This window comes from Aspergillus lucknowensis, assembly GCF_044049455.1.
Source record: "Aspergillus lucknowensis strain CBS 449.75 chromosome Unknown BJX67scaffold_72, whole genome shotgun sequence".
Classification (NCBI taxonomy): Eukaryota; Fungi; Ascomycota; class Eurotiomycetes; order Eurotiales; family Aspergillaceae; genus Aspergillus; species Aspergillus lucknowensis.
Genome location: NW_027263616.1, coordinates 45,910 through 71,115, shown reverse-complemented (window position 1 = coordinate 71,115; position 25,206 = coordinate 45,910). Strand labels below are relative to the sequence as shown.

Here is a 25,206-nt window from a genome sequence, read left to right as displayed (position 1 = left end):
ATGGAAAATAATTGATCCTTGCAGGTGTTAAGGCGGCAACGCATAACTTCCGAAATAAGACAGCTAGATTTTTGCTCCGCTGATCACAAATTATCTGGATATTCTGTGGATGGCATCAAGTCACGCCAAATGTTATCGACTTCAAGGACAGAATGCCTCATGACGATCAACGCCGTCTTTCGAAACGGAGGAAGCTTGACACCCAACAAGAGTCAGGGGAACCCTCCATAATCTCACCTACTCAACTACGCTCGCTCCTCCTTTTCCAACAAAATGGCGTAGAGGCAAAGCAAGGTGAGTGTCTTTGTCAAATCTTGATTGACCTGCTCCTGAACTTTCTGTTCTAGGCGTAAGAAAATTTAAGGAGTTCCTTGCTTCAATAGGACAGACTGAGAATGAGGGTGAGAAGGCCAAGAAGTTTCGCATCCTGAAAGCATACTGCGACTTGCAAATCTCCCGTAATAATGACGAAGCGGTCTGCTTTCCAGACTTGATCCAAACATGGAGCTTCGCAGACAACAGCAACACTGAATCCTTGTTGACTATTGTTCCCTCCGTTCTGGCCCTCTTTCTCAAGACCATCTCCAGTCATCTGGATTTCCAAGAATTTGGGATAGCCCTGTGCAAGCATTTGGTACAAAAGGAGCAGCTTCGACTTTTCAATAGGGGCCTAACGGCAAACAAGTCCAAGGAGCATCTTATTTCGCCATGTCTTCGTCTTTTGACGGAAATTGTCAGTTTTGACGGCGGTGCGATCGCTCGACAGCTGTATCTTGCACGACACATCACCTTCAAGCGCATTGAGGTTTTTCTGACACCGAATAAAGCCCAGCTGGAGGAGAGCTCTGATGATCCTAATGCGTCTACTTTGCGGCGAAATGCCCAAAGATATGTCCTTGCGAACCTGAGATTCCAGCATGCTCCCAATAAAACCGATGTCATCGAGCAGCAAAAGGTTATCAGAGCATTTCTGGAGCATCTAAGGAAGGACCCTCGAGAAATTGTCATTGACATCGTCCGAGCAATTGACAGAGATATTATCCAAGATAGCTCTCTTTCTCGGAATACGAAGACGAGATTTTTCAGTCGATGGAATTTGGAGAGACTTGTCACTCTTTACGGCTATGACCGGGAATCTGAGCAGGAAAACACAACTGGCGTGTCTCTTACCAACGAGATCCACAAGCTTCTCATGACGATCTGCACCGAACCTGAGCAAGGCGTTCTACTGCCTGGAACGGGCTGGTATCCCAATGGAAGTGACCCGGAGTCGCTCCCTGTTGACGATGAGATCTCCATCGACTTAGGAATTGACTCTGCCGTTCATGTGGACCGGTATCGGGAGTCCGTGCCTGTCCGTAACGGAATACTATCTTACCTCATTCAGACTCTTCGTCCGGAATCCGATAGCCTCCAGATTGAGCTACTCTTATCGATATTCAAAGTAGCACCGGAGCTCGTCGCTGATTATTTCACCAAAAAGTCTATGTTTACATCAGACCCGAAGGCAACGCCATCGTGGATGGCAGAGTCCACCGTTCTCTTCTCCACCGTTAGTCTACCCATTCCCACTCACTTCGGTTGGAAGGACAACCTGCCAGCCATGCCTCCGCCAGTGTCAGTGGTAATCGAAAGCGTCCTACCGCGTCCGCTGACACAAAAAGTTCTCACGCGCTGCTTAAACTTGAATACCGATATCATCACGTTGTTTGCCGTCAGGCTATTGACTGTTTCTTTCAGTAAACTGCGAGCCCTCCTGAAGATTTTCCACTCCGATCATGGAGTTAGCCAATCACTTTGGATACAGGCTGCAGAAAAACTGGTAGTTGAATTTTGTCATCGATGCCCTTTAGTGAAGGACGTTGTGACTCTGTTCCGAAGAACAGCCAAGGACGATCTGCAGCAGCAAGATGCGGTCTCAGAGCTGCTTGCTTACTTCTATGAAGTGATACCGGACGCTGCTTTCGAAGAGGGCTTTGATGCCTCTCTGGTCCTTGCTGATGTCTTGAAAAGGCTGGATGAAGGAAATATGGGCTCGGACGATTCTGAGCTCTTGCTCAGTCAACTGCAAAACATCCTTAAGATTGCTCAGCAATCATCTTCCCTACGTTGGTGGCAGCAGCCCGGTAATTTCTAACTCTAGCCCTAAACTGGTAGCCACTTCTAATGCTAAAGCAGGGTCCATGCAACTTTCCGCACTTACATCCATTTTGAGGGTCCTAATCAACGCATCCTCGAGGGATCCTCTGAGAGAGATTGACATTCTCCTCCGAAATGTGCTTGCTGAACATTCCGTCCTCTCCCACTCGTCCTTCTCTGCACTTTTGTCCAGCTTCGAGCCATCGAATCCTGAAACACTCCAGTGCCAGTTAGCATTCTTTGATAATTGCGCCTGCCGCATAGCGAAAAAACCCGTCCACTATTACGATTTACTCGGGACGCTAGTTGACTCAATGAAATCCCTCAGTCCTCTTGTGGCGGCCGTTGTTGAACAGTGGCCGTTCGTTTTCAAAGCCGGGAGTGCGACCACTGAGAATGCCGTGGTTGAATTTGCTGCCAACTTGCTTAGGAGCCTCAACTCAGCTGGGGAGGATCTCCAAGGGTTGAAAGCTGCCCAGGATGCGCTGGTTAACAGCACGGAGGATAAGAAGCTCAGATCACGACTGAAAAAGGCCTTGAAGAGTACCGAGGCGCAGGATACTTTTAAAGAGGATCTTAAATCGAGCAAACAAATCGGTTCAGTTTCTAAGAATGAGAGACAAGATGTGGATCTGGAAGAAATGTTTGGCGCTCTTCCTGTCGAAGGCACAACCCACAATGAGCTGTACCGGTGGGAGCAAAAAGAGTTGGATGTATCCTTAGAGCAAGGCCGAATCTCACAACTTTTCTTTTGCTTGTGTTCAGAGCATGAGGAGATCCGTCGTCAGGCGCTTACGAACACAACTCGCTTCATGTCGAAGTTGAAGGTAATCCCGTTCAGATCCACTGTTCAACCCCAGAGATGTCTAACAGGAAGTATAGGAATCAAACTACGCGGAATGGAGGACAGCTTACATTCTCGCTGGAGAACTAATCGAAACCGTGAAACGGATAGGGCTTGACTCGCCTGTACCGTGGATAGTGGGAGAGTGTGCTTCCAACTGCCTCTCGGTTCTCCTGAATCCAATGCACAAACTCTACGGCAAAGTCAACAAGTTCCTCCAGAAGGCCCCATCATGGGAGGTAGAAAAGATTCCGTCCTACTGGGTCGACAAGATTCTGCTGCATGAGCCAGAGTTGGACGACGGGTACTTCGAAGAAATTAGTTGGTTATTGGAATTGCTCATCAAGGGCCTCCGCACAGAAAAGGTATGGCCCGTTGTATTTCAGTGCTCAAGCTGTTCATCTAATAAAACTAGGATATGGAGATCTACCGCCGAGCCAACGTCTTCGAAAGAGTGTTGGCGTTTTACGACTCTCCAAGTGCTGGCTTCTCTGCAAAGAAAAGGGTTCTGCATTTGCTGTATCGGGCAGTTCAAGTTCAAGGAAGCACAACACTCATCACAAGGGCGGGGATTATCAGCTGGATACAAAGTCAACTCCCAGCGGTGACTGGCAGAGATGCGTCCACGCTCAGAGCTATGGCACAGTCGTTATATCAATCTTCGGACCGCGATCGGGCGGTGAGGTGGAGTGGGGGTGCTGTATCACGAGCTGTAGAGATGATCACTACTTAAGATCCGGACCAAGGAGGAGGATACTGGAGATTATTCCCATCTAGCATCTTTGGCATAGAATCGGAAACTCGCACAGGCTTACCATTGGTCGTATTGGGCGCCGAATGCGACAGGGTATCCTTCGCGCGGATAGATGTCAAATCATTCAAATTGTAGGTGTTTCCCCCTGTGTTGGCGGAACTACGTGGACCAGCCACCCCAGAAGTCCGTTGGTGGGCACCGAGTTGTCCACGGTTGGCCGTTTCGTTTCCCTTTCGGGAAGTGCGAAACTTTCAAACTTCCAACAACGTTCAACTGCTCGTCCATTCACCTCTCCTTTGCTTTCCCCCAACCCGCCTCAAAACTCCATCTTTGGAAGCTTCGAAGCTTTATACTCTTGAATTCACACGAAATAACCTCAACTACTTATTACCCTAGATTCTCCTCCTCTCTCTGGCCCACTGCTCATCAGCGGTCCTTAACCCCTCATCCGCACCTCGACCTCTAGCTTGACCGATACTGATCGAGCGACCGACCGGCCCTCAGCCTCGAGTCTACCGCTTGCTTTCCGCAATTCTTAACGCTCGCTACGTCCCTTGATTGTTGGAAAACACTATTCCTTCCGTCCTTCATCCAATCGCCTTCCCTCCACGTCTCTTGCTGCGGACCCATTGCACGCCGAGTCACTCGGCAGCAGACTTCTCCTTTTGCAGCTTTCATAGCGGTCGGAACCAATGAAATTAACGTGAGAGCTCGGTAACAACACATCACACTCTGCCATCGCCATGGCGCGACGATATGAAATTAATGAGCTGCTATGGCTGCGCTCGTCGCCACTGGTCACGAGGCCAGCCAATCTGCCTCCGGTAGAAGACTGGATGGGGTACGAAGTGCTCTGCTGTCCCTCCATATGGTCTTTCATCTCTACTACGTTCCGAATATTGACCTGATAATACCTGTACAGACCACTTCCTGATCTAACAACCCAACGAAAACCCAGCAATAATCATAACGAACCATCGGCTCGGAGGCCAAGCCTTTTCGAGACCCGTCATGTTCCTCGCAACTCAAATTCAGGTGAGTCGATCTGGCCCTGCTATTACCTGCCGACAATGGGGCACACTCTACCTCACCTATGCGAGCAGCTCCTAACTCAGCGCAGAAGATATCATACTCGGACCTCCCAAGACTGCCTTCGCTTCTGCCTCCCGTATACCCGGTAAAGGTTCCATTGACTCTACTGAACGACTACCCCACCGGCAAGGCGATTTGGATGATCCGAAGAACGACCGCTTCAACCTGCGGGACAAGTTTTTTAGAGATCGGGATTCTGGGGACCGAGACTTCGCAGGACGTGATGGCAAGATGGGCACATTTAACAACCGACGTGGGGAGAAGGAAGACTGGAATAGTGGCCGCCCGCGTCGCGCTCTCGGAACAGATGAACAGGATAGAAAACCACGGCGCAATGGAGACTTCGATAGATGGGAGCCGCGTGAGCCGCGAGACCCGAATTTGGAGCGCGGCGGTAAAGAAAAAGACGGACGTTTCTTTCCTCGCAGGGACGTACCCCCTGGGCGCGCCAGGCACGAGGGCAGTTGGTTTCGCGACGACAATGCACAGGAGGCACCAGACGCAGAGGAGGAGAAAGCTTCTCTCCGTAGTCGAGATTGGCGCCGCGACAGACATGGTGCGGACCGTGACTGGGCTCGAGGATCGAAGTTGGAACAGGAGCCTGAGTGGCTGGATTCTACGGATCGAGATGAGTCTCGAAGGGTGCACACACAAGAAGATTTTGAGCGTTGGAAAGAGAAAATGAAGGCCGGGTCCTCCCAGGCTCCGCCAGAAGAAAAGAAAGAGACGGTTATTGAACAGATTCCCGAGCCAGCCCCGAAACCAGAGAGCAGAGCTACCGACGGCGAGATCTTCAGCCCCACAGGTGCTGCTCTCCACGACTCGACAATGGAACGCTTTTTCGGCTTATTGGGTGACGCAAAGCATGCTCAGGAAATGGGTATGGCTCTTTCGTCAGAGCCAACCGCAAAGAAGGAGCCAATTATGGGCAAGCCAGGGAAATCATCTCGCTTCGCGGGTCTATTCAGCCCTTCACTAGAGAGCCCATCCAAAGAGCCCGAATCGCCAATCAGCGCCAAGTCTCCTGCTCCTCCCGTCAATCCGTCCAGTGCATCCACGGATGCTGATCAGGAAGGTTTTCAGCGGATCTTACAGATGCTGGGCGGGGGGAAGTCGCGCAATGCTACTCCCCATAACGACCCTACTCAGACAAACGTCCAAGCTAATCGCCCACCTTCCCTTGTCCAGGCCGAGCAGCCTCGCAGCCCAATTGCCTCACCCTCAAGAGAGCAGGGTCAACAGCTAGATCAAATGCCGTTCCAAGACCCATCTGCGCGGGCTCCTGACGCCCTCCTCAAGGAGAATATGTTCAGCCAGGAGCCGCAGGGACGGGACCGCGAGAACCTGCTTCGGTTGATGCAACAGGTCAGGGTTAGTCCCGGCACGAGCCAGGGCCATGCGCCTCAGCATCAGCCACAAAGCGCCGGTCCAGCTCCTGGATTAATGAATATCCCCGACCCTATGCCACACCCTCCCGGGATCGTGCCTGCTATGAAAGGACCGAGCTTTGTGGATGACCCGGCGATAGCTACCATGCAGAGATCTGAGGTTGAACAGCTCCGACGAAGGCCTACTAACGGACCCCCATTGGGATACTTTGACGACGTTCCCTTCCCCCAAGGAGCCCAGGTCCCAATCACCCCCGGTGGAACTCGCGGCCCGCAAGGTCAGGCACCCCCTGGAATTAGTGTTCAACGCCCTCCAGGCTTCGAGCACGTTCCACCTCCCGGCTGGGTAGGTCATCTCCCTCCTCCACAACAAGCCGGCCCACCAGGGCCGCTCGCTGCCCCACCCGGGATTCCAACCCCGAACAGGGGCGTCAACCCTAACTATATGTCCAATGTGATGCCGATGCACGGGAGTTTGCCACTTAACGAGCGCCAGCCTTTTCCACGTGGTCCTCCTCCACCGGGAATGATGCCTCCTCCTGGGTACATGAACGGACCGCCACACTCCGGCTTTCCTCCCATGCCACACAGTGGGGACAATCTGATGGGACCCTTTGATGGTAACCCTGGCCTCCAAGGGCCACCACCGTCGTCTAGGCACTTGCTGGATATGTTCGGACAAGTTGGTGGAGGCGAGGCGAGGGGTGGTGGCATGGTAGGGCCTAGGCAGTTTAGGTAGGACCGTACAGGTAGTAGGGATGGCTGGTGGCCGGAGACGGTCTAACGTGTTTCTCGTGATGGAGTACGTGTTATGCCAGGTCTGCTGGCTGGGAGCGTCTCCAAAGTCTGTATATTGTTCTGCCACCAAGCGAGGGATCGCCATGACGAGCCACTCTACCCGCAGTCGGAGAAACCTGTGAGAGTAATAGCGGTTGTTGATATCTCGAGTCAAGTACGCGAATTGTCTTTATCTAGGCTGAGATAATCCCAATCAATCTACTGCGGTCCTGGTGCTGTTTCTTGGATTTTTGTATTTGCTTTGTAGTTGGAGTGGGTTTGCTCGTGTGAGTGATTTACCCTCACCTTCTGTTAGTATTCCAGGTTCTTCTCATCCCCATCTATTTCCTCCGTCTACGCTCCACTCATCAGGCCTGAACGTCACCCTACCGAGACCATTTGCATCTGCAAGGTCTCTTGGCTTACGGGAGAGTCCCGTCACTTCTAGGTATGTAGGCCTTTCCTTGAACCTCCTCCCATGTTGACGACAGCGATCGTGTTCACTCATCACCCTTTGACTACATCCCCCAATCCCCATATCACAAACTCATTCACCAACATGGTTAAAGACCAAGTCATCACTTCCCATCTTCCTTTATGTCTTCCCAAACTTCTTTCCATGGCCAATGAAACTAGCTAACAAAGCCCAACCCAAACTAGCACCGTAGAACGATGGACGAGATCGAGCTCCAGCTCTGCCTGGATATAGACCCGGTCGTGAGTCCTCATCCCCTCACCCTGCAAGGCCCTCCCGCCTTTCATCCGCCATCAGCATTAGCCAACAGAGTCCAAACTTGCAGAAACCTAGTCATGAGGCAAAACAGGTCCAGGCCCCGGTCCCAGTCCCCGTCTCTGGGCGAACGGGTCCGAAGATCCGGCCGGGGAAACGTTCCGCTCGAGACAATGACAATGACCGTGACCGTGACCGTGACGATACTTTAACTTTGATTGCACCTTCACCTTCGACTTCAAATTCAACTTCCACATCGACATCGACACCTATACCTACACCCGATTTCCCCAAACCCCACCACCGCACCGAACATACCTGTCCGAAGAATGAGACCGACGAAGCAGACCCTGAAGGTGATCGTGAACTCGAACGCCAGCCCAACGAGTGCGGATGCCAACAGGAACGGGGAAGTGAACGGGAAGGAGGGCGGTATTTCGCGCTTCCACCAAGAAAGAAAGTCCGAACTTCGGTATCGGTTTCGGCAGCTGAAAAACGAGGTGCTCTTCAACTGGAGGATAACGCAGATCAGGCTGCGGAGGGCATATCTCAGGTTGTGAGTTTGGATTCTCGGGCAGAGGCAATAATCCCCGCCGTGAAAGCTGCCGTAGAAGACGGACGACATCGATATTTGGACGGTTTGGAAAACGACGCAGAAGGCCCGGATCTGGACTGTGGTGGTGGGATGGACGCTGTCGTTGACGGTGACGGTGACGCAGACACGGACAAGGCCATGGACACAGATCCAGACCCAGACTCAACCCCACGCCAGTTCCAAGTCAAATATCTCATGCACCACCGCCCCCAAGCACCGTTTATATATTTCCCCGACTGCGACGGCCCATATAAGCCGGCCACCAGTTTCCCCGAGAGTCTACACTCGAGCGCTCAGAGCGGCCGAACCCACCACCGATTCGTCATCTACGAGGATGCAGATGACATGGAAATTGAGATTGCGGGTGCCTGGGTGCAGAGCTGGTATCTCTCTCCGGAAGACGACAAGGAGAATGCTGAACAGGCTGAGGATTGAAGGGAGTTTTGTTCCGTGTATTGTACTGGCGTTGGGAGGTAGTATGCATTTCGTAAGTTATGTCTGGCCAGATGGAGAATGAGGATGTCCATGATTCGTGGCAATGGCTACCAGCTTGCCTTGTGTATGAGAGAAAGAAAGAGGAGATAATACTTGATCATGACTGGCTGGGACATACTCCTTATACTCCATCCCATAGACCCTACAGAAGATGATCTGAATGCCCCTCCCTCTCCTGCTCTCATATCATGAGCTGTCCTAGATATCCTAAGCTACATCAAAAACACCGAAAAACATGAGCCATGAATTAAATAATGTCAAATACCCAGACGAAGTCAATGACACGGCCCGCTTTTGGGTTGGGATGAAGCATCGAGGACTGTGTTGGATATATCTCACTGATTGTAGGCACCCGGGAGGTGAAGAAGAAACTAGGGCCTTGAGAGTATTGCTCCCCAGGTATCTGAGAGGACCCATGAAGAAGTTGAAGTGGATCATTTAAAGGGGCAAGAAAGGTATTCTACGGTTCAGAAGATATGTTGGCTCCCGTGCGTGGGTTCGCACCAACTGGAACAATATAATAGTAGAGGCGGAGGATCCTGGTTTCTCCAGATCTCTCCATATATACATAATGTATGTATTGTCTACTCTACCGGTGTAAAATATTTCTTGAACCGATCGACCCGGGTCAACCCCAATTCTCCGATCACCCAATGGCAGTTCATCAGGAGGCTCGGGAATTTTACGGTCCAGAAGTTAAGATACCCCTCTGGCAAGCCGCCAATGTGAGCCTTGAGGTGTTCCGACATGTCGTTGTAATGGTTTCGCTTGTTGCGGAGAGCTCGTAGCAGATCCAACATCTTGGAGCCGGTGTACTTGCGTTGCTTGCCGAGGCTGTCTTTGAAGTCCTTCGGCAGCAGCTTCAAAAAGTCCATATCTGGACCTATAACGTCGGGCGCTACAGATTCCAGGCACAGAAGCGCATCAGACGGGGGGTCTCTCGGTTCAAACTCAAAATGGTCGGAAACGTCACAGAGAAAGCTGAGGCGGTCCGATGGGCTCCAGAAGAAAGGGTGCGTCAAGACAGTGCTTGCATCGGGACTGGGAGAATTAGTACATCATTTCAGAAAAGGGGAGAACTGACGCACCGTTGACGAGGGTCAAGTGATAGCATTGATCGAATTAAATCATCCGCTTCAAAAGCGTACTCGCCGAGGTGTCGTAGCTCATCAAGATTGAAGTTACCCTTGACAATATTCGCCTCGCGCATGAACTTTCCATTCTTATCGAAAGGGTGGCATCCTTGCGTGAGAACATAGTAGAACACGCAACCGAGGGAGAATATATCAATAGCTCGGGTGGCTCGCCGATTAGTCTGGGGATCCACAACCGCAGGCTCCGAGGACTCTGTGTGGTGAGACTCTGAGCCTTGTATTGCCGGGCTCTTGTCGTCATCCACCAGCAGTTCGGGAGCTCTCCACCCAGACGTACCAGCAGCGTGTGCCGTTGTTGCCCTAAACGAGCTTTGATTATCTTCCAGCTTCTTGCATAGACCGAAGTCTGAGATAAGAAGACGAAGACCCCGCGCGCCCGTACGACCCCGTGGAGCCGCGACCAGAATATTCTGGGGCTTGAGATCACGATGCACAATTTTCAAAGAGTGAAGGTACCGCACACCGGCGACAATCTGACGCAAAATATCCGGCATGTCCAAGCCCCCTTGCACTAACTGGGGGTGGTCGGCTGGGCGCTCAACCACGTCCTGCAACGAACCAGGGCACAGCTCCAGGGCGATGTAGAAGAACCCCGCTGCCTGCTCCCGGCAGTAGTATCGAATGACGTTGTTGTGGTCATCGCTTTCTTGAAGTAGTCCCACCTCGTGAGACGCGATATCATAAAATTCAACCAACATACGCTTGACCGCAACATCTCGTCCATCAAATGAACCCCGGTATACTACAGTTCCATGGCTTCCATGACCAAGTACAACATCGGTGAAAACTTTCAATCGGCCGATTTGAATAACGCCATCCATTTCGATAACTTCGTTCGACACCGTACGGGAGAGCGACAGAGCAGAGTCGGGGCGGGCCGGAGGTTGCAGGTTGCCATCGGTGTGGTTAGAGTCCTCTTTGACAACTTCCTCCGATTTCTTTGCTCCACGTTTGTGATTCTTCCCTCCCCGACGACCACGTGCGCGCCTTTTCTTTGGTTTATCCGTATCTTGCAGTGAGAGCTCCTCTACATCATCATTGTCATCGGGCTCCCGCGAAGGTTCGCGGATACGAACCCGCGGGGTAGTATCAGGTGCGAGAGAGTTGCGGGCTTTCTTCTGCTTCGGGGTCATATCGCCGTCGTTCCGAGGCTCAGCCTCCACATTTAGATCCATGGTGACATTGTCCACGGAACGAACAGCGCTGGGCTCTCGCTTCAGTGCTGGTGCGTCAATGATAGGCGTTGACGGAGTGGACAACGACGGCTGTCCGTAGGAGATTATGTTTTTGATGTCCAGCTTTTGCTTGGCAAGCTCTTGGATATTGTGCGAGTTGAACCAAATAATTGTCCCAAAGAAGAGCAAGACAAGTGTGACAACGATATCGACAGCATTATCCCATCCCTTGCGGATGATAGTGCTGTGACGCAAAGCCGGCGGTAGAGCTAGCTCAGATGGGCTACGAATGATCTCCCTGGGAGTATCGTTGGAAAGCTCCACGGATGATGACCCAGATATGCTCGGAAGATGACGGCGAGGTACTCTTGGGCTGTTAAGGATGTGAATGCCCACAAGTGCATCCCGTTGCTTGCTTGGGGTCAAACTCATAAGTCGTTCCCCGTGGCGGAAGTAATCCTTCTCGTAGTATTGAGCCATCTTGGCTTTTCCGGTGACAAGGGGATAAGTCTCTTCAGACATTGCATACCAACCACCTCCCTCGGTGTAATCAATAAAGACACGGTCGTTAACTTCGTCAAGGGAGCCGTAGTCTGGATCTGGCGGCTGCAACGGCTGGGAGAGAAGGACAAGGGGCTTTGGAGCGTCTGGTTTGTCAATGCTGATTGGGCGGACAACATCGAACACACGAACTACAGGTGAGCTGAACGTGTGGGTGAAACGAGCGCGGTCATTGGAAGAATGGTCAAATCCCAAAACCGCTCCATTATGCATGCTGTAGATATGGCTCTGGTCCATGGTTTGAAAGTACTGGCTCTGGAGATCCATATCGCGGTTGTTGGTCGCCCACTCAGAGTATTTCAGTGTACAAATGGGGTCCCCTGTTTCCGTGTTTTGGATAGCCACGGCATACTCGACTCGACCAATCACCAAAGTTCCCGAAGGTGATTCGCATTCATTTGTGTCGGCATCGAAGCCATTGACCTTACGGCATTCCGGTCCGGAAGGAATGGGACCCCGGGAGCTGAACACCCGCAGGATCGAACCAGTCCGAGCATCAACGGTATAAAGCGTTGTTTCTTTTCGAGCCGTATACGTCACGGCAGGATCGGTTCCGGAGTAGGGAGTCTCATCGACGAGGCCCTTCACAGTCAGTCCGAGTTGCTGCAGGCCAGAATTCGGATCGGGGCTGAAGATATAGAGACTACCATCCTGGCTAGGCTCCACTATCCAGATGAAGTCATCTTCAGGTTGAGTACTGTCAAAGCTCGAGCGGTTCGCTCGATGGTAGATGCTCTCGACCATGGGGCTGCTCGGGACCTCGAGGGCCCAGCGGGGAGCTCCAGTTTTGCGGTCTCGAGCGTGAATGGTACCATCGACGGTCGCCAGCAGAACAAAGTCCTCAACCTCCCAATCCTGCAGAGACCGCGCATGCAGCTGCGGTGCTAGGCCGGCAGATGCACTGCTAGCCTGGGCGGGAGGGGCTCGAACGGCGCGGCCAGAGCCTGCCAGAGCCAAGGTTGCTAGGGCGCTCGCATCGTTGGACTTCACGTTCAACGCGGAGGGGGAAGGGTATGCGGGAACGTGATCCGTCGGCCTCAGAGGGACGGATACGGCGGAGAGAACATCGTGACGTTCATGCAGCTGCTGCGGAGCAACAAGAACTGGGATCAGGAGGAGTGCGACGCTGGCGGGAAGGGTCGACCGGGCACCAGGCAGCCGCCACCGCATGCTGAAGGGCAAACAATGTGGGCCAGAAGGGAAAAATATCAACACGACGGACCACGGCGGAGCGGAGAAAGGCGTCTCATCAGAGCAAAAGTTGATGTCTTTCAAGGAGTAAAGAGGGCAGGGAGAGGAACTCTGGTTGACGAGATACCGGTCGAGAAGGGAGATGTCTACAAAGAACGGTGAAATGTGGTTCTGCTGGCTGTGGGCGGAGGGGGCTGAACCGGCTGAACCAATGGAACCGAACGCTGCTGTCCAATGGTGGATCGGTCGAGAGCAACGAGTAAATCACGGCTGGAGTTATGACAGTGAGAAGGACTGGTGACGATGATGAGAGGCGGAGAAGAAACGAAAGGAGAGATGCAGAGATGAAAAGAAAAGGAAGGCCTGAGACAGGAAGGGGAGTGAGATTGAAAAACAGGAATCTGGAATCAATTGTGTGCTCTCGCCGAAGCCAAGGGGCCTCTCCAGGATCACGGGCTGCCACCTGAATGGAGGGTTCCAGAAGTGGAAGGGCCGCTGACTCAGCTCTGGCCCAATTCACTCTAGCGGATGACGAATCCACGCTCTAGCCGCTTTTGGACTAGCCGATCGGTACTTCTCAGGCTGTCGGCAACAAGGGAAGCTGACAAGTCAGAAGAATGTAGGGATGATCAATAACATCGGGAAACCAAGCACTGCATATTCAACTATCACACCGAGAGATACTTCTCGAAGAACTCTGCGAGCTGCTCATACCTACCCTAAATGTTAGCCTCGCAGACATACCCTTTGCAATTACCATCCCAAGATACCACTTACCCACGTGTATACTCCTTCAAGCTCCGCTCCTTCTTCAAGTCAGCCCTCGCTCCCATCCAGCCATGCCACATGTCCCTGTACATCTCCACAAAGCCCCCTACGTCCTTCGCTGCAATAAGCTCCGAGTAAGCCTGGAGTACATCTTCCGGCTCCTTCTTCGACGCCAATATAGCATGCGGAATGGTCAACGTCTCTGCATCCGCTTTATCCATAAGCCTGTCCCGAACACATAAGCTTCCATCACCACCCACATACTTACTAAGAAGGGACAAAATACTCACCCAGGGTGAACCTGCGCCGTCGCCGCAAATGGCGTCCCAGATCCAGAAGACAAAGCAAGCACCTTCCCACCCCAACACAACCCATACGCACCCCATTTCGCGACAGAAGGAAAGGCACCCTGATACGCCTGCACAACGTCCGGCAAATTCTTGGAAGCCTCCGTCCACTGCGCCTTCGCATTTACAAAGTCCATAAGCACAGCGCGCCTCTCCCGGGTATCCGTCGGGAACCACTCGTGCTTTGCGCCATCGCCGTCGAAGAAGTCCGGGATGAGGACGAGGGTGTCCAGCCGGGTAGCGAGGATGTCAGCGCCTTGTGTCGTTTGTGGGGAGTTGCCGAAAATGTCGTAGATGGCGAGGATGGCGGTTTTTGCGGTGGACGGGCCCGTTACGTCTGTTACTCTCGTTAGCCTGGGCAGCTTTCCTTGCAGTAGGAGATCTGGAAGAGGGGTAATTGTAGGTGGTACATGTGTTGAACCCGAGTCCGCCGATGAGAGACGAAGTTCCCTTGGGAGTGTAGTTCTCGGACAGAACGGGAGGAATGGTACGACAAGCTTCGCAGGTCATTTTGCTGGGCTCAATTGTGGAAAGTTGATTAAACGCGCGAGAGAAGGATTATTGTTGGAAATAGTGGGTGTAACCATCGTCGTGTCTTTATCTTGTCTGTGAGATGCCGTTAGCGGGCCGTGACCGGGATTCCATGCGTTTTGCTCGTCATGGATTGCTTCATCTGACTACGAGTAGCTGGAAGCGGTTGCACTGACAGTGAGCGGCAAAGACGAAGAAGCATCCTATCAGGTCCAGATGCCGGGGCTCTCGTGTGCTTCCAATGCCCACATCAAGCCCCAGGCGCCCCGTATTCTCACGACGATGTTGCCGAAAATCATCCAATGGTTCCGCTACTGTGGGCCAACTGAGTTGAACAGAACTCTGTAGAATATATGGATCCATACCGAGGTGTCTGGGGCGTCTACAGGCTACGCAGATGAACTTTGCCGATTGCTGGTCCTCATTCAATTCAACCACAAACTACCCGCTCACACCAACTCAAGCCCGAAATTACACTTTGTCCTCACGGATCTCAGCATGGACCGCCGCTCCCTTGTCTCCCGTATCGTCGATCCTTTCATGAACAGCCGCGGCAACTTCGTTGGCCTTGTCCTTACCCTCGAACACTGCATCCGTCTGTTAGCGATTGGTTCACGGACAAGGATCGCGGAACACCTACAGAAGGACAACTCCTCGAGCGTACGACCCTGGGTCTCCGGGAAGAAAAAGAAGATGAAAACAAGTTCATATGCTAGCCAGGCACAGTATACGATTAACCACCTCCACTGGATGCGTTCGAGACCGACAGGGTTCACGTATGTGGCGAAGAAAGTGGCTCCACGACCATAGAGCTGGAACCACGAGAGACCACGGGATCGGTTAAAGTAGGGGAACAGTTCGACAAGGTAGGCTAGAAAGAGTCAGACAAATGGCTTTGAAGAAAGGTAGAGATGGGGAGCATACTGTAGGTTAGCGCGTTGTACCCCATGTTATAACACGGCGAGTAGAGGAAGATGAACAGAATTGTGAGAATGGCGGACGCTCTGGTTGCACTGTTCATCGCCCGCTCCATCGAGATCGTCCAGGCGATGTACACGCAAAGCAAGGAGGCAGCCGTGATAATATACATTCTCCTACGCGGGAAGCGCGGAATCAACAAGGCCAAAGTTGTTGCGTTCACAAGACCCCAGCAGGTAAGTCCGATGTTGATCTTTGACTTGACGACACTGTCCGTGATGTTGACCAAGTCGAGCAAATCGCTCAGATAGTACCTATAGTCGTTAATAATTACTTTTATACGGAGACCTCGGAGACCGCGTGCAATAGATTTACTTACGAGGTGAGGGTGTTTCCAGACCACTGGGTGAACAAGCCAAGCATAGCAGAAATCAAAAGACGACGCCGCATACCGGACGTGCGGAACATGTCGAGCCAGGATTGCTTCGCCTCCTCAGCTTCGAGCTTGATAGTCATTTCGATCTGGGCAATTTCCGCTTTCACAATCTGAGAGTCACGATCGCCTTCGGCGTGGTACTTTATCAAGATTTCAGCGGCTTCTTCCCTGCGGTCCTTGCTAACCAGGTAACGCGGACTCTCTGGGAGGAACCTGAAGAGGGTGTTTAATCAGTGTCAGCTGGTAAAGCGCACAATAAGGGCACATACAGGCAAGTGGCAATCTGAACGCAAGCTGGCGCAATTTGGAGAAGAGAGGGAATTCTCCAGGCCCAATTTGTCTCAAGTTCAACCGTGCCTAACCCGACACTGGCAGCGACGATCGCGCCAATGAAGTAGGAAGAATTGAAAAGCGATGTGAGAATTGGACGCTCTTTGGGATAACCTAATTCTCCGAGCATCGACGATCCGGCGACAATACAGAAAGGGATACCAAATCCGAGGATGATACGAGCGATGCAATACATAGCGGCTAGATAAGTTTAGCATACATCGCTGGACCAGGTTTAGAAAGCCGTTTACCTCCGTTGGCAAAGCCCTGAAGAAAAGCACCCAGAAGACTAATCAGAGAGCCAATCATGATGGTCCACCGACGACCAACACTCTGGTTAACCCACGGGACAAAGGGCAGCGCGAGAACTGCACCGAGAGAGTACGCAGCCGAGAGGAAACCCTTGAGTTCACTTGCAATGACATACTCCGGGAGACCATCGTCCGTCATGTTACCGGTCGACTCGCCGAAAACTGCAGGATGCCGTCAGCAACGGAAGTTTGAGAGAAATTCCACGGGGGTGAGCGAACATCTGTTCCAGGTATAAACGATTTGAACCACGTTGATAATCTGGGAGTCGAATCCAGAGGTGATTTCAATACCCATACACGCCGGGAAAAGAATGAAGTACAGACTCCTCAAATTCGGCTTCTTGTACCATGGCGTGGGATCATTCGCGACCATCGTCTCCAAGATGGGCTCCGCGACATCCTCCTCACGCTGCTTACCCACGCCGACAGCCATTTTGAATGTTTGCAAAAGGGGAGCTGGGGCAGTTGACGATAGACCGAAGAAAGGAAGAACGGACGGTCAAGTCGCTCTGGCAAAGCAGCGGAGACCGGGTCCTCGGGGCGATTCTCTTCGTTATATATCCGGAGGAAGCTTGTCAGGAGCCCATGTCTAAACCCTGCTTCAAAGAGGAGGAGAAGGGGATGCGCATTGGTGCAACAAATATTGAGCCATCATCGAATGGGAACCATGGACGGGTAAAATCCCCGCTTGAAGCGAGTGTCGGCTTGCCTCCTTGATGGATACGGCAGCCACGAATCTTCCCCATGGGGTTGGCTTCGTTCCGACCAAACTGCGCGCTGGCCGCCCGACCAACCTGAATCGCTGACCCAGACGAGGTCAAAGCCCGCGGTTCCGCCACCAGCGCAACAAAGAGATTGCTTTTGGTTTAGACGCCGAGCATTATGACTGGCTTGGACGCTGGATAAACGTGCAATTTAGCCTGGGAGGCTTGGGTCGGGGAGACACCCCGACGCTGACCAGGGGCATCCCATCGCGTTGGTGCTTCAAATTGCACCGATTTCGCCCTGGGGAGATTGGTCGCAATCTCGCGAACGCCACTGGGTCGAGAAAACTCTTTGAAATGATGGAATCCTTTGGGGTTGGTCCTGGCGCTGAGGCTGGGCGTTGGAGTCTTGGAGAGCAGGTGGGAGGCAGCGTTTCGCCGGGAGAGAGAGGACCTCGGCAGCCAACGGGAGCCGCCGCTGAAAAGGTGGCCTGTCAAGCGGGGGGCAGAAAATAGCGAACTTTGGAACAGCTCGCAGACCCCTCACCACCAACCAAGCCCCCAACACCAGCTTCTCAGCATCTTATTTTCACGGCTAAGACCCTCTGAGACAATATGGCGCACTCTCACTCGCACTCGCACTCCCACGACAATATCGCCGAACATGGTCATTCTCATGAGATCCTCGATGGGCCAGGCTCGTACATCGACCGTGAGATGCCTCTGATTGAGGGGCGTGACTGGAAAGACCGAGCATTTACCATTGGGATTGGAGGGTATGGACGTCCCCGCGCCTCTCACCACCTCCTCATTCATGACGGCTGATTGGAATAGCCCCGTCGGTTCAGGCAAAACAGCTCTCATGCTTGCCCTGTCACGCGCCCTCCGCGACGAGTACAACATTGCTGCCGTCACCAACGACATTTTCACCAGGTATTCTCGCTCCAACCCAGCACCGCCTACACTCAATCTCACGAAATACTCTCAACAGAGAAGACGCAGAATTCTTAACCCGCCATAAAGCCCTCTCTCCCGACCGAATCCGCGCCATCGAGACAGGCGGCTGCCCTCACGCCGCCGTCCGCGAAGACATCAGCGCCAACCTCCTCGCGCTGCAGCAGCTCCAGAAGCAATTTAACACCGATCTCCTCCTAATTGAGTCGGGCGGCGATAACCTCGCCGCCAACTACTCCCGCGAACTCGCCGATTTCATTATATATGTCATTGATGTCGCCGGTGGTGACAAGGTGCCTCGGAAGGGCGGACCCGGTATCACAGGGTCAGATCTGCTCGTTGTGAACAAGATCGACCTTGCGGAGGCTGTGGGAGCGGATCTGAGTGTGATGCAGCGCGACGCAGCGAAGATGCGCGAGGGTGGGCCGACGGTATTTGCCGTTGTGAAGCAGGACAAGGGGCTGGAGTCTATTGTGAACCTGATTCTGAGTGCTTGGAAGGCGAGTGGTGCTTATGAGCTTAGTCTGCAACGCTGGAAGGAGGGAGCCCCGAGGGGATCTGGAAGTGTCGAACCCTAGGTACTCTCTCATCTCATCTTGGATATCGTATGGTATATTGAGTGATAAATACAGCGCATAAACATACCGAACGTGAAGTGACAGGGACAAAGGAGACCTGGGATCATTCGTACCGATAACAGTACTCCGCGGAACCCACATCCATCAACTCCCCCAACTTCCTCGGGCGATCCAAAACCCCAAACTCCACCACCGTCTCCGGCGTCACCAGCGCCTCCCCAGGCGGGTTATTGATAACCGCCGTCCCATTCAACGCTAACAGCCGAGCCTCCCGCTCGGCCGCACCACCGTTCCCCTGCCACCCAGCCCACACCCGATCAACCATCGCATGATGCAACATAAACACGGGATCCTGCGGACTCGCAAAGACATCCGCCATCGTCGGTCCCACCGCATCATGCCCACCACCATGAGCCCCCATCACACCCGCGGCACTCGGATCCAGCAGCCTCAGGAACGCATCGATGTCCGGCGCCGAGAGCATCCGCCGCACAATATCGGCATTGTTATACATCTCCACGACGGCGGGCTGCAGATTCCGCTGCAGACAGCGCGGGTTATATGCGAATGCGTTGTCCGGGAGCGGGGCGTGCGCATACGCCTGTCCGAAGGTGAACGGGCCCAGATGCACGGGGAAGTCCTTGAAGGGCCCGGCTTTCACGCACCCGCCGCCGTGGCCCTCGGGGAGGGAGGCGATTGTCGGGTCGCGGAGGGCTTGCTCGGTTGCGTTGTAGGTGCCGTCGCCGGAAAGGGAGGTGTCTATTCCGTCGGTGGAGTCCGAAGCTGTGTTGAAGATCGGGTTGGAGGCGAGGTCCTGCGTTAGGGTCCAGTCCCAGTATCTGTCCACGGACCTGTTATTAAGTCTTCCGACAGCTGAAATGAGGGGTGGAGATGCGGATGAGAACGTACGGAACACCCCCCGCATACCCGCACTCAGTCCGGAGTGCCGTCTCCCAGAGATGGATGTAGTGGCGGTGCCAGGGGAGAAGGACGCCGTTCTTGTGTATGACGTTCGTGTAGTTTATATGCACTCTGCCATGTCATATACTGTATTAGCATCTTTCGTCCTACACTTCCACTTCTCGCGTGATCGCAGGCTACCAGCGGAGGGCGAGGGACGCACGCGACAAAATCATCCAGACGGTCCCGCACACCGGGATACGCCCCATCATTCGGAAGGGTTGAGGGGCGGCCACGCAGACACCAGACTGCGTCGATGTAGTTTCGCCTTTCGGTTGTCGATAGTGCGCTCCTATATGTACCTGCTCAATACCCCTGACACTAGACGTGGTCGGGGTATACGGACCATTCTTTGCGGATAGATATCCGTTCCGGTGTACACTGCACAGTCGAGATCGCATCTACTAATGCCGGGCCCTGCACCCGGGGCCGGGGTTGGAGTTGAGCCGCCGGAGCAGCCGAAACAGCAGCCGCCAGCGCCGCAAGAGAGAAAAGAATGTGACGACAAAGATGCATATCCGGATACTCGTGACGTCTTTCGACCGGTGGTAACTTATTCGAAGGTGACCCATTCGATTCAACGAGACACACAGACAGTGAACCAGGTTTTTATATCTCACCGCAGAAGATCAGATAGTAGTTAAGTAGAGACGGCGAGAGAAGAGAGTTCGCAAGTAAGGGGTTTCCATTATCAACGAAACTGTCCTATTGCTAGGTCCATTCCCAGGCCAATATAAACTTTATAGAAACATCAACTACCCGCCTACTGTACCTGGGGCCACTGCAGGACGGGGTAATCCTCAACCAATACTGGGACAGGCGGCGGGTGCTCGGGGTCTATCAGCGTTGACATATTGAACCTTGAACCAACACCCACAATGACAATGTCAAACCAAGATGATAATCTGACATCGATAGTTCGATACAAGTTCACCCCAGGTATCAATCAACTAGTTAGAACACATCCGGTTCCTCGCAGAGCACACTCCCAATCGGCACCGGTTCCTCGGACGAGTGTTCCCCCGGTTGAAGGAGCGCGTGGTGGCCTGTACACATCGGTCCTCTATCATCACGCATCAGCATCAGCATCAGTATCAGCATCAGCATCTTTTCTTGGAAGGAAAAGAAGAGGAGGAGGAAGAGGTGTTTGGGGGGGGGGTAAACGTACGAGAAAAAGCGACACTTCTTGGTAATCGCCACTCGATACACTTCACTAGAACATCGTATTCTCAGTCAGTTTGTCAAGTCAGGCCAGGCCAGACCGGGCCAGGGGTTCGAAGACGCACTACTCCTCAATAGCATGGCAATCGTCGAGCGGGACGCTCACGCCGCGACTTGCCTCTTCCGTCTCGAGACCGATCTACCCGTCCGTGAGCGGCGTTAGCTTTTGCTTTTTCTTTTGCTTTAGCTTTGCTTAGACCCAGGCGCGGAGATGGAGATTGGTTGATTGGATGCTTGATCGATGTGACAGGTTCGAGCGTGGCGTTTGAGCGCTTACCGTCGTTGATTTTGCGGCTGTGGAGGCGACAGTGAGGAGGAGACCGAGGAGGGAGAGTGTTGGGCGCATGGTTTGGTGGTATATAGTATGAATGATATTGATAGGCAGGATTGATGGGATAGAGCTGAAAATCGTATGGTATTGTTGACTCCGCGAGACGACCGTGCGATAGAAAAGGAGAGAAGTAGGACAGGTGTCGATGCGACTGAAGAATAGAGAGATTTAATGGCTTTGATGGCCGGCCACCCCTTGCTTCAGTCACATTCCATTCCAGGGCTGAGATGAGGTACTGGACAGACTTTAGGAACATGCAAAGGCGAAGTTTAATTAAGGTTAGGCTAAAGGCGATCAATATGAGCCTCTAGTCGCATTTGGATCTGGGATATACGTTCATAAATCATCTTTGAAAGGCGCAATCATGTCTCTATCCAGGAAATACCCGACACATAATAGCAGCCACAGAGAGGCTTCACCAGCCACGACTCGCCAGCCTGCGAATGAACACGCACTGCCCAGCATCGGAGACACATGACACTGACATATCAACCGTGTGGGCCGGCCAAGAGAGAGGTATGGTAGGATGAGGTCCATGGAGGATGAGGTTCGTGGAGGTCCCAACAAACAGCCAACACAGAAGCAAGTATCATTCAACCCATGTGAGAGTGCTAAAGTACATCCGAGCGTACTTTTGAGCTTTGAAACAGGAGACAACCGAGGGATGAGGGACGAGGTACGCGATTACCGCGATGCGTCCCGTCCGTAAACCGGCTGCTCGGAGAGCCTAATGTACCGTCTCATCTCTCCGTCTGCAAGATGCACCTATGAAGAAACGCAGCGGCACGGCCAGAGTCGGATGCACGGGTGGTGGCGAAGTCAGACCTCGGAAGACCGGCCAGGAGAGGACTTGGATGCCGATGCACGTCGAGAGCGAGCTCCTCAGGAGATGGCAAGGAGGAGTGTGGGCCTCCATAGAAAGGTCCCAGAGAACCGGATGGCCTGGTTGCGTCGGCACGCCTGCATCAGGCTGTGGCGCCGGGCGACAGGCGGAAGGTGTGCGCATCGGAGCTGCATTGAGATGCATCGTCCAAGACAATGGAAGGCTTCCTTGCATATATTTGGCTGTCCTATGGTTCAGGGGTTGTTGAGATCCATGTGGATGACACGTCGACTGCGTCAGACAGGGGCAAATGCAAGGTTCGAGGGTGTGAAGAAACAATGTGAGATTGTATCAAACGACGACAGGAGAGCAACAAAACGATAAATCATAGGCAATCGCTCGAACGAAAAGCAACAATACGGGAGTATCAATGCAATGAGGCCAAAAATCAAAATGTAACACCGAACACGCTGGCTAGGATGATTCAAACGATCCAAATCAAAAACCAAACTCCAGAAAAACATCTGATGCGAACAAGGCTTGTCAGGTGCATTGGCTTCAATAACCGTGGTAAATCCCTTGACGGACAGACGAGTCTATCCGACACCTGCACAGCTGCAGGAGCGATTTTTCCGGTCGCAAACAGCTCTCAACCGGAGCCGTGGCCTCATACGACCAGTCGTCCAGACCCGCCCAGTGAGTCGAGTACCACAGCTGGAAGGAGCTCCAAGGGTAGATGAACCAGTTCCGGCCCGTCCGGCTATCGTTGAAGTACTAGGTGGGGTTAGCGGCGCTGCAGGTCAACAGGAAAGGAAAGAAGAAAGAAAGAAAGAAAGAAAAGAAGCTTACAGTGCCACAGGAATCAGTGAAGACTGTTTTCTCGATGGCAGATTGCAGTTGCTGGTTGTAGCGGACCTCACTTTCCCGCTTGACTTCGACGGACGAGGCGCGTCCCTCCAGGATCGGCCGGACCACCCGAAGAATCAGATGCGTATGACTGTGGGAAGAAATTAATATTACTGTGAGACCCCGCCAGTCACTCCATTGGACGAGAGGGGCTTACTTTTCGATGGCGAACAACGTCGACGTGTGCGCACGGCCGGAGTTTGGGCCCAGGAGGTAGAAGAAGTTGGGGAAGCCATTCATGGCAATGGACTGATAGGCCTCAATGCAGCCGAACTCCTTCCAGTGCTCCTCACGGCTGCGATTCCCTCGACCCCGAACGTCGACGTCCCAGTGGGTCAGCGAGAAGCCCGTTGCCAACACCTGCAGAAGGTCAATCTGGGTAATGACCAAGTGGGGAGCGGGAAGAAAAAGCAAGAAGAGATAAAAAAAAAAGATGGAAGAAAAAAAAAAAATAAAATAAAAAGGGGAAAAGAGGTTTCTCACAATGGTATCCGCTGGATAGGCCTTCCCTGACTGAGTCAGGACCGAGGACTCTTGGATGGCCACAATGGGGTCGTTGGTGAGCAGCAGCCGGTCGTTCTGCAGACACGGAATGTATTTCGCCTTGTCGAATACCCTGCGCTTTCCGCGGAGGAGAAACGTCAGTAACGAAGCTCTCCGGCCTAGCATCGGCCGATCACGGCACGCAGCGAATGGCGCTGCGACAAAACATCCGAGGGGAAAAACAGCGTACTTTGCACCCAATTTCGTACTCCGGCACCAGCAGCGGCCAGTACTTCTCTGAGTTCGCGCGGTCAGCACGCTTCTGCATTCTCTTGCATCTGGGTCATCTTTCGTGTCAACCAACCTGGCGCCGATCCCGTCATGTACGCCTTGCTTTTGCTGGATGCCACGAGTCGTGAGCGAGAACCCTGCTGGCCCAGGCCAATCATCGCCATCGCCGTTTCCAGATAAACGAAGATCAGGAAGCGGAACAGAAGAAGAAAGCCCGGGATCCATCGAAAGACCGCCTTCCAAAAGGCGCTGATGTCGAAGTTGTCGTTGGGCACGTAGTATTGTGGAGTCTGCGCATCATCCCGTTAGCTCTGCTCTTAGGGCTTTGCAAGGTTTTGTTTCGCACTGAACAGCCAACAATCGCCTTGTTTCGTGCGTCACAACCCCTCCTTTCTCCCGGGTCTCCGCTGACTCTCCTCTCTCTCTCTCTGTGTGTGTGTGTGTGGGCTTGAAGGATGCCGAAGGATGGGGACTTACTCGGATGAACTGGGTGATCGACTTTGTTTCGTGGATGACAGCGGGGATCAATTGGGCAGCAGACGCTGTTCAAGCTCGTCAGTTGAGTTCATGTTCCCAGGAGAGAAAAGAGAAAACGTGAGAAAGTCTGAGGAGGGGAAATAAAAAAAAAAAAAAAGAGGTACCTCCATTCCCTACTACCACCACGTCCTTCTTCCGGAGAGACAGCCCATCCCGCCAACGCGCTGTGTGGACAATCTCGCCACAGAACGAATCCACACCAGGAAGATCGAAGGAATTGGGGTTGACCAAGGCCCCGACGGCCGAGATCAGGATCTTGCACTCGTGATGAAAGACCCTGCCACTGACTAAATCCCGCAGCCGAACAGACCATGTCCGCGAGGATTCCTGCCAAACGGCTCCCTCCCACTCTGTCTGGCAAGCGACGTGCTCCAGCACCCGGTACCGCTTCGCGACCTCGTGGAAATAATCCAGCACTTCCGCCTGACTGGGACACAGCTTGGAGAACCCTGGGTGCGGCGCAAATGAGAGACTGTACAGCGCTGCGGGGATGTCGACCGCACAGCCGGGATCTGAAGAGCAGTCAGCGGGCGATGCAATGGAATCGAGCCAGAGGGGGGGAGCACATTTATTTGCTGACCACGTCCCTCCCACTTCCTTCGAGCGTTCGTAGATTGTGTAGTCAAACTCCTTCAATTGGTTTTGGAGCTGGCAGGCCATGGTAAGGCCAGAGAAGCCAGCCCCAATGATGACCACTTGGCTGTATTTGCCCTCGGACATTTCATCAGACAGATTGGGGGAGGGGGAAGAGAGGAAGAGATGAAGTGTTGAAATTGCCGAATTAACGAGTCGAGTCAGTTAAGTCCGCAATCGAGGAATTATATAAGTGAGGAACCGGGCTAGTGGGAGAAGAGTATACAATCAAGTCTTCCACGGTTCCCT

General features: G+C 53.0%; 8 protein-coding genes across 8 annotated transcripts; 3 read left to right on the top strand and 5 right to left on the bottom strand.

The window, feature by feature from the left end:
- Positions 1-76: 76 nt before the first annotated feature.
- On the top strand, positions 77-3,875 carry BJX67DRAFT_366913 (NPA1/URB1 family protein). Its single transcript, XM_071030457.1, has 5 exons — positions 77-294; positions 348-2,126; positions 2,179-2,966; positions 3,022-3,348; positions 3,399-3,875. The coding sequence occupies exons 1-5, from the start codon at positions 153-155 to the stop codon at positions 3,714-3,716; spliced, it is 3,354 nt and encodes a 1,117-aa protein (XP_070881137.1). The 5' UTR covers positions 77-152; the 3' UTR covers positions 3,717-3,875.
- Positions 3,876-4,480: 605 nt separating this feature from the next.
- BJX67DRAFT_391532 (uncharacterized protein) lies at positions 4,481-7,362 on the top strand (the record flags this gene model as incomplete). The annotated part of the gene is made up of 3 exons (XM_071034800.1): positions 4,481-4,578; positions 4,660-4,772; positions 4,858-7,362. 3 exons carry the CDS (start codon positions 4,481-4,483, stop codon positions 6,954-6,956), a joined length of 2,310 nt encoding a protein of 769 aa, XP_070881136.1. The 3' UTR covers positions 6,957-7,362.
- Positions 7,363-8,859: 1,497 nt separating this feature from the next.
- On the bottom strand, positions 8,860-13,022 carry ireA (bifunctional endoribonuclease/protein kinase IRE1). The gene is made up of 2 exons (XM_071027162.1): positions 9,903-13,022; positions 8,860-9,855 (listed from the first exon to the last, which is right to left on the bottom strand). The coding sequence occupies exons 1-2, from the start codon at positions 12,872-12,874 to the stop codon at positions 9,399-9,401; spliced, it is 3,429 nt and encodes a 1,142-aa protein (XP_070881135.1). The 5' UTR covers positions 12,875-13,022; the 3' UTR covers positions 8,860-9,398.
- Positions 13,023-13,563: 541 nt separating this feature from the next.
- On the bottom strand, positions 13,564-14,520 carry BJX67DRAFT_375473 (uncharacterized protein; the record flags this gene model as incomplete). The annotated part of the gene is made up of 4 exons (XM_071031700.1): positions 13,564-13,609; positions 13,673-13,888; positions 13,954-14,347; positions 14,421-14,520. The coding sequence occupies 4 exons, from the start codon at positions 14,518-14,520 to the stop codon at positions 13,564-13,566; spliced, it is 756 nt and encodes a 251-aa protein (XP_070881134.1).
- A 492-nt stretch (positions 14,521-15,012) lies between these two features.
- Positions 15,013-16,969, bottom strand: BJX67DRAFT_375472 (putative MFS sugar transporter; the record flags this gene model as incomplete). Its single annotated transcript, XM_071031699.1, has 7 exons — positions 15,013-15,128; positions 15,182-15,412; positions 15,466-15,773; positions 15,839-16,108; positions 16,165-16,426; positions 16,477-16,698; positions 16,756-16,969. 7 exons carry the CDS (start codon positions 16,967-16,969, stop codon positions 15,013-15,015), a joined length of 1,623 nt encoding a protein of 540 aa, XP_070881133.1.
- Positions 16,970-17,855: 886 nt separating this feature from the next.
- On the top strand, positions 17,856-19,006 carry BJX67DRAFT_391526 (urease accessory protein UreG; the record flags this gene model as incomplete). The annotated part of the gene is made up of 3 exons (XM_071034799.1): positions 17,856-18,016; positions 18,075-18,173; positions 18,232-19,006. 3 exons carry the CDS (start codon positions 17,856-17,858, stop codon positions 18,770-18,772), a joined length of 801 nt encoding a protein of 266 aa, XP_070881132.1. The 3' UTR covers positions 18,773-19,006.
- Positions 18,343-21,299, bottom strand: BJX67DRAFT_391518 (tyrosinase family protein; the record flags this gene model as incomplete). Its single annotated transcript, XM_071034798.1, has 6 exons — positions 18,343-19,611; positions 19,682-19,804; positions 19,896-20,024; positions 20,901-20,945; positions 21,019-21,092; positions 21,231-21,299. 6 exons carry the CDS (start codon positions 21,297-21,299, stop codon positions 18,876-18,878), a joined length of 1,176 nt encoding a protein of 391 aa, XP_070881131.1. The 3' UTR covers positions 18,343-18,875.
- Positions 21,300-22,665: 1,366 nt separating this feature from the next.
- Positions 22,666-25,044, bottom strand: BJX67DRAFT_375469 (flavin-containing monooxygenase; the record flags this gene model as incomplete). The annotated part of the gene is made up of 9 exons (XM_071031698.1): positions 22,666-22,881; positions 22,957-23,104; positions 23,171-23,373; positions 23,497-23,634; positions 23,747-23,793; positions 23,861-24,077; positions 24,265-24,329; positions 24,429-24,836; positions 24,891-25,044. The coding sequence occupies 9 exons, from the start codon at positions 25,042-25,044 to the stop codon at positions 22,666-22,668; spliced, it is 1,596 nt and encodes a 531-aa protein (XP_070881130.1).
- Between the last annotated feature and the right edge of the window lie 162 nt (positions 25,045-25,206).

Coding starts and splice junctions, on each gene's coding strand:
- ireA (XM_071027162.1), bottom strand. CDS start 12,874: ATGCGGTGGCGGCTGCCTGGTGCCCGGTCGACCCTTCCCGCCAGCGTC. Junction 9,856..9,902: donor TCACTTGACCCTCGTCAACG/GTGCGTCAGTTC, acceptor TAATTCTCCCAG/TCCCGATGCAAGCACTGTCT.
- BJX67DRAFT_366913 (XM_071030457.1), top strand. CDS start 153: ATGCCTCATGACGATCAACGCCGTCTTTCGAAACGGAGGAAGCTTGAC. Junction 2,967..3,021: donor GCTTCATGTCGAAGTTGAAG/GTAATCCCGTTC, acceptor CAGGAAGTATAG/GAATCAAACTACGCGGAATG. Junction 3,349..3,398: donor AGGGCCTCCGCACAGAAAAG/GTATGGCCCGTT, acceptor TAATAAAACTAG/GATATGGAGATCTACCGCCG.